At 41.5% G+C, this 11,779-nt stretch overlaps 1 protein-coding gene across 2 annotated transcripts; it reads right to left on the bottom strand.

The window, feature by feature from the left end:
• Positions 1-782: 782 nt before the first annotated feature.
• On the bottom strand, positions 783-10,195 carry lgalslb (lectin, galactoside-binding-like b). 2 transcript variants are annotated; one of them, XM_006783538.3, is made up of 5 exons: positions 9,942-10,195; positions 9,308-9,400; positions 9,130-9,218; positions 8,172-8,358; positions 783-5,689 (listed from the first exon to the last, which is right to left on the bottom strand). In XM_006783538.3, exons 1-5 carry the CDS (start codon positions 9,972-9,974, stop codon positions 5,546-5,548), a joined length of 546 nt encoding a protein of 181 aa, XP_006783601.1. In that variant the 5' UTR covers positions 9,975-10,195; the 3' UTR covers positions 783-5,545. The 2 variants fall into 2 exon arrangements, with proteins under 2 accessions (XP_006783601.1, XP_006783602.1); XM_006783539.3 differs by having other exon boundaries at positions 9,308-9,391; positions 9,942-10,194.
• Positions 10,196-11,779: the final 1,584 nt, after the last annotated feature.

The raw sequence follows: 11,779 nt of genomic DNA, 5'->3' as shown, positions 1-11,779 counted from the left end.
AAAATATATGATGTGAAAAATATGAAGTGAAACTGCAGTGGATGCATCTTGACATGTAGACGTGGCCAAGATGACCACGTATTCACTTCACACACATGTGAACTGTAGCTATAACAGCTTCAACTCTTATGGGAAGGCTTTCCACAAAGTTTACAAGTGTATCAGAATTTGTGAGGTCAGACACTGATGTTGGATGAGAAGGCCTGGCTCACAGTCTCCACTCTGATTCATCCCAAAAGCATTCGGTCAGATTGAGGTCAGGACTCCGTGCCGGCCGGTCAGATTTTTCCACACCAAACTTGCTCATCCATGACTGGTACGCAGTCATATTGAAACAAGAAGGGGTCTTCCCCCAACTGTTCCCACAAAGTTGGGATCATGAAATTGTCCAAAATGATTTGGTATGCTGAAGCATTAAGAGTTCCTTTCACTGGATCTAAGGGGCCCATCGCCTGAGAAACAACCCCACACCATAATCCGCCCTCCACCAAACTTTACACTAGGCACAATGCAATCAGACAAGTACCGTTCTCCTTGAAACCACCAAACTCAGAATGTTTTAGAGGAGCAGGGAGGAAGAATTCCCTTTTAACAGAAAGATACCTCAAGCAAAACCAGCGGAAGACATCTATCTGCCATAACAGGTTTTGGAGTGAGGGGAAAGAGCAAGACAGGTCTAAACACAAAGACAGGAGACGAATATATATCATCAATCTACTTATCGATATGCATCTATAACCTTCAAAATTATTTAACACAAAAACATGATCACAAGAAAAAACTCAACATAAGAAGTTTATTGGTTTGCAAAGGAGCTGTTTTTACAAAAGCATAGAGGGGGAAAAAACATTTGGAGCATGTATTGTGTTCATCTAAACACTGGCCGTGTGCACATTCTCACAAAGTTTACAGTCAACTCTATTTATTTCGGGAATGTGACACCATGTGGTAATTACAAGTACTCCTGTTTTCAGCAGATCAAACAGCCAACATGATGCGTGAGATGAAAGACTATCAGGGAGATCAAAGTTACTGCAGCCGGCACACGAGTGATCCTCAGACTCAGTACATCCTTGAAAACAATGACAGGAAACTGTTGTGCAGTTAAAAGAAAAGCATCTGGAAATGGGAAAGGTTGCAGTTTAAGACAATACTCTTTTTCATACAATTTGTAATATTTGTACACATCAGAACCCAGAGCCAAAGAAAACACTTTCATTATTATAAAAGACTCAGCTTTTCAACGCGCCTTCATATAAACAGCAAAACGTTAGCTATACAGTCAGGATATCTTTACCACACACAAAGCTGCTGGTTATGGTGTAATAAATACAAATGATAACATGATCAACCGCACAAACACATCAGCAACACATCAGCCTACTTCTACTCAATGAACACCATGAAGTCATTTTAGCACCTTTTAGAAAACCGCTCTTTAACCTGGTGAAACTCATGGGGAAATGATTTTAATTCAATACTCGAGTCCACATTAGGCCATAAAAAAATACAGCCCAAAAGAACAGACAGTGGATAGATGGCAAAAAGAAATAAAACCGCATGCTTGACTGAAACAGAAACTGGCAATACATAGCTGGTACGTCAATCTGTCGTCTTTCCAAATTGCCAGGTACTAGCTTACATGCACAACAAATGCTTTCATGTGTTTTCTTCAAAAATAAAAACCCTGAGTCCACGTACATCCAAAGTCCGAAAGCAGGGTAACAAACAGACAGACATGGGTAAAAAAAACAAACAAACACTCCTCTTACATCAGACTTGCTGGATTTTAAGGGTAGGAAGAATGTAAAGATTTACTTCACTGAATGGGTATAAAAGGGCAGGTCCTGAATAACTGGGGTGATTGTGGACAGTAATTTCACCTGGGTTATCATTAGATTACAATCAGCCAGAAAATGACATCCACCGTTTTTAAAGTGTTGCAGAGAAAATAAAATAAGAGTCACAAAGAGCAATAAATTATGATTTCCCAAGGTTGTTCTTCAAAAGATGTGGGATCATTGGGAGATCAGAAAAAGGGGCCTGCATATTTAACAGTAAAAATGCTTTAACTGTTTTCTTCATTTTTTTTAAAGTGCAACAGTACAAAATAGGTAAGTACCCCACAAGCTTATCCTGTACCTGCACCACATCTAAAAAGCTAGAGGAAAACAAACTGCGCTCAGCTGGGAAAAAAACACAGCAGTTCCAGAAACAATTTGCTAATGGGCAGAGTTCAAGTGTACACTATGCTGAGCCAAACAGACTCCCAGCTCAGCTCTGCACACATATAAAGAGCTCCCTGGAATGAGCACAGGAAGCCTTGAATTGTTCCTCTCCCTCCCCCGTACCTCCTGCTGCTGTCAACACAGTAAACTGAAGACCCAAAACATGAACCTGCATCACCCTTCAACACACATCTTGTTTTTACATCACTCAAACATACTTCCATGGACTATATTAACATTAATATGGTCACGAGAATACTAATAGCATCCAACAACATGCCCAATCAGCATAATTACATGTTATTTGGACACATTTGCCCTTGTAATACTGAAGTAAGAATGATTCACACACACCTATCTGTCTCACTGCAATTCTCAGTACCACGCTCGTCTGTGTCCAGAATAAATTTGGGTAAAACGAGGAACTCAGGAAGACGCTGTCTGACCAACCAGGCAAAAAGAAGCTTAGAGCCAGCTCTAGGAGCAGCGATGTTATTGCTATGTCAAAGGAACTAGTAAATACTCATGCATGTATAGAAAGCAGCCTTTCTGCATTTTGACAAACGCTGCCCACAGGTAATGAAGAAGTTTCCTTAGAGTTTGCCCACAAAGGAAGCCTCATTCATGGCTTACTCCAACTTTACAGCAGCAAAAAATCGATCCAAAAACCATCATTGGCTTATGATAAACACAGAATATGCGAGGGTGAAAATGTCAAAATGTCTGAGCAGTTTTGTGCAGGCAACTGCTGTTCACTTCTTCAGTGTCAAACTGCTAAAAAAATAGAGTCCTCAAAAGGGCTCATGAAACCTGGTTTAGGTTTTACTGTCATAAACCGAACCAGCAGCGCCGCTTTCCAACATTTACAAGTTGTGATCATTTATTCTGTGAATTTCTATCGAATAGTTTAATGATTTCTAACAATGTAATAATTCTAGAAAAACAGCGTGCGCCATTCCATTTTTCCATTATTGTGATGCATGATACTTCTGTACCTGAATGACCTTCAAAATGTACTATTTGTATCATGACTTTGGTTTCTGTTACAGCCCCTAACGTGTTATAAATGTGTAACAAATCACATTTATGAGCAGTTTCAGGAAACATTTCAGTTGTGAAAAACCCCCTTGGCTAACCCTTAATGTGAAATGACACGTGCCTTGTTTTTTTAAGTGTCTGGGAAACAGCTGCAGGGCATCTGCACCAGAGCGTATCTATTATTCATGAACAGCTTATCAACGTTTATAATTTCAGCTTTAATGCATCTTTATAAACCCAGGAAACTTTAATGATTTATTAACATTTCTAAAAGTGGGACTGGTAATAGCCGTTTACCAACTTTTAATAAATACAATTTTAATTACACACAAAAGGGATTTTCCACAACTTGGCAAATATATTCAGGCTAATAACTAACCCATAAACATAACTTAAATCATTTTTCTTATACAACCCTTTAAAGAGGTCGAGGCTTCAGCAACAAAGAGAAACTTTATTTCTGCCCTAAGCCATTTGTCTGGAACAAATCTGGCCAGCTTTTTGCAAGAGCTTTGTCTTCCTCAGACCTTTCCTTCTCCTACATGCATATTAGAAGTAGGTGAAGTTGTGCCAAAAAACACAAATGCATAAACAGAAAAAAAAGTACCTTTTAATGTCTGCAGTGAGTTTTTACATCTTTCTAGAGTATGAAAAAAAACCTCATAACGCATAGTCAATGTTGATACTGGAAGAGTGTAAACAGAGCACCTTAAGATTTCATACACACAATACTTGTGGGTTTAACTTGAAGATATCTTCTCTATTTGTATATATTTTTTAGAACTTGCTCCCTGCCCCAGTGAAGGAAACTGTCATAAAGAAAACAACGCATAAGAGACCAGATATTTGTGTTAGTTACACTTCTAAAACACAGCCTGCAGCACTAGGAAAGGATGAGACTGCATCAGTGTGGGCAAGATGCCGATGAGGAATGATTCAGGAAAACCGTTTTCTTTTTTAAAAAGCCATGAGACACACAAGACCTATAATGGACTAAAACAGCACCAGCCATACCACCAAAAACTGTGACATTGAGAAATCAATCTGTGCATCACTATATCTTCTATGCTACTATTTAAAAAAAAATAATAAACAAAAAACATCAACCCTATACATTCAAAGTACCCCCAGGATCTGACCTCTGACTCCAAAACGTGTGACTGAACCTGCACCCGGCTGAACCTGTGACCTCTCTGACAGCACGGTTTCTTCTTCATATAAGGAGTAAAACTTCTATCTTATTTTAGTGTTCAACTCTGATGAGGCTTGCAAAAGGAAAAAGGAGCAGAAGTCAAATTTTAAATTCATTTCTCTGCAGCTCTATAGCGTAATCTACCTACAGGAGAGTGGCTGTAGTTAAGAAAAAAAAAAAAAAAGTGCAAACTACCCAGACACGCTGTGTTAAGCATGGGATGCTACATCTTGTCATGATATAATCCTCATTTTTGGGTATTTAGGTCAATGAGGCTGCAACGTGTTACCATGACAACTGGAATAAACCCAAGGGATGCAGAGGAGTGCCAGCAGAGTTGGATATACATCAGCAGAGAGAAAACAGGCCGCTATGCTGTATTGTGTTGTGCTCAGATGAGTTTTTGAAATACACATCCAGCTGTGCTGAGCTCAATCTAACTCAAGCATATCAAATATACATATATGTCCAGGTATATTTGAATTGAAACCAGTTGCATGTATCCGCCTAATTTGGGAACACTGCTCTGGCCTGTCTGAGTTTTACTGCACATATGTTCACGTTGCTTGGTCAGCAAAAGATTTAAGAGGACGCTTGTATGTTTAAACAAAGTGAGTTGAATTAAGTTTAAGTTTTTGATTTTGTTCTACCCATGAGCAACACTTAACTTTCACTTCAGCTGCTAAGTGTCAGATATTTTTATCTTAACTGGCTTCTTCAAACCTCCACACCTGCCTCCATCTCAAATTCCCTAAAGGATTCGACATAAAAGTGGAATGTCCTATAAATAAGCTACAAGTTCGCTGATCTAAAAACTGGGGCTACAAGGGAAAAATACCTGAAAAATGGATCAAACACATTCACCCACAAAGCACCATCACATCAGATCCTGGTTCAACATAAAGAAGAGGAAGAAGAAGAAGAAACAGCGAAGCAGAAAAACTTTGATCCAGTTACTATGCTGATGCAGTGCTGTACGATGGGCTATGGATGATGATGTAACAGGCGCACGTGTGTGTGTGGTCATGTGTGATCAAGTCCTTGCTTCACACACGACTTGCGGAGCGGGAATTGGTCAGAGGGCAAGTTAACCGAGCTTGGTGATCTGTAGGTCTCCTTGTATTCGTACTGTGTCGATAGAGGGCAAAGATTTTACTTTGTGATAAAAGTCAAAGAGCTGGTGTCCATCCACGAATATCCGGAACCTCTGGTGCTCGCAGTGGATCTCAATCTGCAGAAGGAAGAAAGACATGGAGAAAAAGACAGTTAGGCAAAAGGTGGAAAGAAAATACCGCTCTACACAAGTAGAGACTGAACACACTCATTCCATACAGTCACAATAAGCAGAGGAAATTGGGCGGGTGGAAAAAGCTGTGTCAGAGTTACACACAATCACCTCATGAGCTGAAGGGACGCATCACACTTTATACAACCATTTCTTTCTCTGCTCGTTAATATAAAAATATTATTTGTGCAGTTTTAATTAGAGTAAACAATTACAAAATAGATTCAGTAAAGGACTAGATGTTACAATCCCTGATAATGCATTGCTTTAAATGGAGAAAACGTTGAGGGATGGCTGTTATGAGGAAAGGCAGCTCAGAAACTTTACCAGCGGCACACATTGTTGTGTGCCTCAACATTCGGTCTTTTACCCAAGCTAAATACCTTGGGAGAGTTTAAGTCTGTCTTAAAGGAACGAGAGAACAGCTCTTTTACTCAGTGCGATTGTTTTTAATGTACTCTTAATTTGATCTGTTATTGTATATTTTACACATGTTGGTATGGGATATTGTATTTGTTTTAAATGTCATATACCTATGTGGTATGTGACTTTTGTTGCCATGATGCCAGGTCTCTCTTGGAAATGAGATTTTTAATCTCAATGAGATTTTTTACCTGGATAAATAAAGGATTAATAAATCTGTCATTTTTTCTTCCTTGGTTAGGGTGCATGATAAAGACATCCGCTTGTAAGGAGAAAGACCAAATGACCCCTTACACTGAGGATGACTATCAGCTATTTTAGTTGATGTTGAATAAGTAGGCTAGAGCTGAGCCTCGCTCTCATTTTCTTCTCTTGTTTGTACGTGTACACACTGAATCCTAACAAACCGACAACAAAAAATGTAACTGCATAAACACCTCCGCGTGGTTTATACCAGTGGGGGGAAATTTTAAAAAAAGAAAAAAAAGAAACCGTCAAACAACTCAAGGCAGAACGTTTCAGATGAAGCAGCAGAAACAAGCCATCCTGCTCTGAGACCACAGCACATCATGTGTCTCTCCACATGCCCCTTTGTTTTAAACATTCTGCATGGCAAACTTAATCTCCAGCCTCCAGCTTTCGACAGAGTCACGACTGTGCCGACCTGCTCAGTCACGCTGCAACCACAAACAATGACACTTTATCAGAGAGCTGACATTCAACAACCAGATGCAGGGTTCACCTCTAAAAATAACTTAAGTTGTTGTGTCTGCATATGCATATTACGCATTCTTAAAAAACAGAAAGAGTTTCTCTTTGTAAAAATTTCTCTCATGCATCCATTTAGCAGATGTTAAATGCTGGACAGCTGAGTTTTAAAGATATTACAGACTGGAAAACACACTAAGCAAAAACCCTTGACCCCTGCAATGAGGGGATCCAGTGGCTCTGTTATGATGTTGGAATAGTTTTGCTCACATTGTGTGTGTCTCCTTAGAAGTAAGGATCACTGTAAATCCATAAACTTATCATGGTGGAGTGGTCTCCACCATGATAAGTATAATGTACCCCATCAATAGGATAGCAAGGGGTTACTGAATTGTTTAAGTTTGCAAAGGAGATTCATCATATGCACTGGTTTTGACAGTGAACCAAACTCAGCTGCAGTGCACACCTGTAAGAGACTTTGGACCTCCTCCTCAAGCAGATCACGTCACAATCACTATGCAAGATAAATAAAAATAGCTCCAGCAATCCGTGCCAAAATAAATTTTTACTAAATTTGTACACATGCACTAGAGCCCTGAACATTTCGAGACATTACGCAATAGAGATGGTTACAAGTACACAAATTACCGACCCAGTTGCTTTGGGCATTTGCCATCTTTTAGCCTCCAGCTCCTCAAGTATAACCTCTATATGGATTTCACAGAGTTGCCAACACTGCAGCAAATGTTACGGTGCATTTCACGGTGACGTGTGGGTGTCGTGACCTTGGCACTTTAAACAGACCTTCGGCTAAACGGGAGAAAGAATAACTTCATTCAGTGTCCTGAAAACATCTCGAGAAACTTCATGCTTTGTTCTTCGCTTCATTGCCACTATTGGATATTTTTAGCCGTACACCATGTGTGTTATTCATGTGCACATTCAGACTTATTGGAGCAGAATATGACATTTAAGAGCTAACAAGTCCTCGGGTGTTATGAGATTACTCATCATGCATATGCCCTGCTGCTCAACCCCCTCCACCCTCCAACTCCAACTCATTCAGCACATCACAACAGCTGATGTGGGCCCTAACGCAGTAAACAGGCCACTATATGGGCTACAGGCTGTATTTACATTACAATATGATGAAGCATGGACAACATTTCCTGTTTGTGTTTTAGTATCATGCTGCCAGATAATATACATTATAACTAATTCTGAAAATATCTCTGCTACAGTCGACTGCTGGGGATTACCCAGAATTATTTGATGTGAGAAAAGGGATTTTTTTTACCCTAAAAGGCTGATCGGGGATGAAGGGAAAATACACAGTGGACGCCTCCTCCTCTGTCCATTTCCCAGAAACCCGAGCACTGCGAAGGAACTGACGGTCAGTGAAACGAGCCGTGAGTTTCAGGGCCACATCAAATGGAGGCTCCCCTTTCTCTGAATCACGTCCGCAGGTCAGGCTGACATCAAAGCTGAGGGTATGAGAAAACAAAAAAACAAGGCATCGGGTATTCAGGCAGGATGCAGTGGTAAAGCACACATCAGATAATCTGGGATAAATGAGATGCATAATTCTGCTGCGTAAGAACAATTCTCACCAATTGTGAGTTAATTATGCATAATCCCTGCTGCTAGTTCTGTTTATCCACCCTCCCCTGCTGCTGCTGCACAGTTATGCGCCTTGGTGTAAGTTTATGGTCACAGTTACAGGCATCAAGTTTCTAAGTAATGAGACGCAACAAAGAAAGACAGTGTGTGTTTAGGCCTTGGAGCTGCTCTGTCTGTTGGGACATTCACATGAACTTTGGCATGGAAAACCCTCCCAGCAGCAGGCACTAAACAAGATGAGGTCATCGAGAGGTTTCTTCCAAGTTTGACACAAGTTTCCATGTAGGGTAAGGACACACCCAAACAAATCTGCTTCACTGGATCTCTCTCTTTTTTAATTTTTTTTTTAAAATCCCCCCCTTTTTCTCCCTGCTGGTGAGGGAACGCCCTGTCTCTGCATACTTAAGGAGCCACTGTTCTTTCTGGCTGCCTACGCATTACTCAGTGTGTCCTCGAGTGGCCGTGCAAGTCTGACTAGCCTAAGAACAAAAAAAAAAAACCCTATCTCTAACATCCTTTAGCAAAGAATGTGTACTGTGCAGACGTAAATCAGAATGTTTTAAATATGCAGAGATAAAAACACGGCTCCAGATAAAGAGTGTGTGCATGCATGCCTTTGTGAGGTGTTATGTTACCTGTCTGGCTCCAGGTCCACGATGCCCATCACTATTATCTTCTTCCCCGGCCGCATGCCCCCCCGGATACGCCCGCTGAATGGCACCGTCTACGCATTGCACACATTGAATTTATTACGCACAGCCAGGAGCGAGCATCAAACAAGGAAACTCGGGAAATCGTTTAAATATTTCATACCAGGAGGCGTGATAAATCCTCCTTGTCAGGTGAGATGAGGCCGGGGTTCCCCAGCGAGTCATTCAGGTGGTCTTCTTCCACATTCTTCAACACCAGTGACAAAAGACACAGGATGCAAAGTATCATTTATCGCTCTGTCAGGTAGGATATACAACTTGCATGGCTGAGGTTAAAGGCACAACAAGAGGCTACAGGCCTATCATTCAATATATGCACAAGAGTGTGGCCTCGTACGCGGCGTGCAACAACAATGACGAGGTGGCAGCAGACCTGTCATGTTGTTATCAGCGTTCCTGCCGGGAGCCATGAGTTATTATAAATGAGCCCCACATTTGGCACCATTTGGCACTACGATGGAAATGCGCACCGGCTGGGTGGCCTAGAAGAGCACACACCGCCGGTGCATTTCACCACAGCGTATTGGATTTCCCCATTTCCTCCCCGGCCACAGATGAAAGAGGAGTCGCCCTACGCTCTGAAAGCGCTGCGCCCGGCGCTCCGCATTTACAATAAGCGCCGGATAATCGACCTAACGGTGCGCTTAAATCGCAACTAACAGGCCCCCGTGCACAGAAAATAAATACCAACACACGTAACCCCGGATCGGTTCCCCGAAAACCTTCAAAATACTCACTACTCCGTCCTTCTCCGCTGCCTGCACCGCCATCTTGAGCAGAATAGCATAGGATGCTGATTATCGGAGCAGAGGCAGCTCTGCCGGGGAGCGTGGTTTGTCAGCGTCGTGGCACTGACTCAGGAGGATATTCCTGTTCCTGCTCCAGTACTGCTCCTATTCTTGGGTCCTCGCGTCTGACTTGGCCTGAGAGAGAGCACAGTCACCTCGCAGGATCCCTCTGCTCCACTGAAATGGGTGGATGTCTGCTGACGTATGCTTTATAATAATTACAGACCAAAAGCTTAATCCCCGTCTGTTGGAGAAGGCTAATCAGACAGATTTCCCTCAACCCTTCACCCAATTAGACAACGCATTGTTTGGATTCTTTGGGGGGTTTCTAGGTTGGGATAACAATCCAGGACACGACTTTTAGCTGGTTTAAATAAGCGGTTACGTTATGAGACTGCGCTCGCGTGTCGTTTATCCAGTTTGACTGTGACACAGACTGGGGGGTTTTGGCCTAATTGGCCAAAGTGGGCACACTCAATACTTTGGAATGATTAAACAATACTGTAGGGCTCAGAGGAGTAAGGAAGTTAAAAATAGCTACAAATGGACCTGTTTCTGCTCACTTGTGAGCCTGGGACGTAATTGCTTTTCACTGAATGAAGTGGACAATCCTACTGTCTGTTCATTGACTTTTGCAACCCTCTCCGTCCTTTCTGTATGCTCTCTATCTATTCAACCCCCATCTCTAATCGTTAGCCCGACTGTTGTTTAGTTAAACTGGTCCACTCTGCCCCTTTGTGGATATTTAAAGGCATTACACGCTAAGCAAATCAATGCACTGTGACTTCAGTGATGCCCTTAATCCAAAACGCTGCAGCGAGAGTACTGACAGGGTTAAGAAAGATAGATCATGTTTCTTCTATACTAGATTTTCTTCTTTCTTGACAGAGAGCCAAAATTAGAAATGAGTATATCAGAGGAACAGTTCAGGTTGAGCATTTTGGAGACAAAGTTAGATAGGCAAGGCTGAGATAGCTTGGACATGCGTACAGGAGCGATAGTGGATATTTTGAAAAAGGGATTTTGAAGATGGACCCAGAAGGCACGAAGAAATGAAAAAGATCACAGAGAAGATTCATGGATGTAGGGAAGCAGGGCCTCCAGAAGGTCTTGCATGACAGAAGAGGATGCTAGGCTTAGGTAGAGATGGGGCTTTGACAACCCCTAGCGGGAGCATCCGAAAGACGAAGTTTAGTTTATCTTTAGTGGTTCACTGTTGAATCTATCATTGAATTTAAAGTCCTTCTCCTTACATATAAAAGTCTTGAATAATCAGGTCCCATCATATCTTCCAAAGGATTTGTGTCTCCTCCCAGGATCAAACTGGAGACTTTTTGTTTGTTAGCCAAGTACATACCTGCACTATTGAAGCACCCCTTAACGAGTTATTAGTTCTTATTATTGCTGCAGTAATAACACTCAAATATCCTACATATATCTCTATTCAATGCATTACTCGTGCCTCTAGTCCAGGGTTGGGCAACATGTTTTTCCAGAGGGCCTTCCTGCCTTATGAAACGTCACACATTGATGACACTTGCATGGTGACAATTGAAACAAAACATGGTTTCAAGTTAGGCTGAAAATTTTACATTACATAAAAACATAACTGAAGAATCCCATTTATTCACATTTAAATCAGGATGTGTTTACATAGTCTGTCCAGTTAGGAAGCACATACCATTTTGAATCTTTTACACCTGCTTTGGTGCAAAAGAAAATGACAATGCATACACTGGAGAGGCAAAACAAGACAAATGTCAGCAGCTTATTCAGTTTTTCTTAAA

This window comes from Neolamprologus brichardi, chromosome 13 (genome assembly GCF_056152115.1).
Source record: "Neolamprologus brichardi isolate AB-2024 chromosome 13, ASM5615211v1, whole genome shotgun sequence".
Taxonomy (NCBI): Eukaryota; Metazoa; Chordata; class Actinopteri; order Cichliformes; family Cichlidae; genus Neolamprologus; species Neolamprologus brichardi.
The sequence above is the reverse complement of the archived record's forward strand: the minus strand, read 5'-3'. Positions and strand labels throughout refer to the sequence as shown.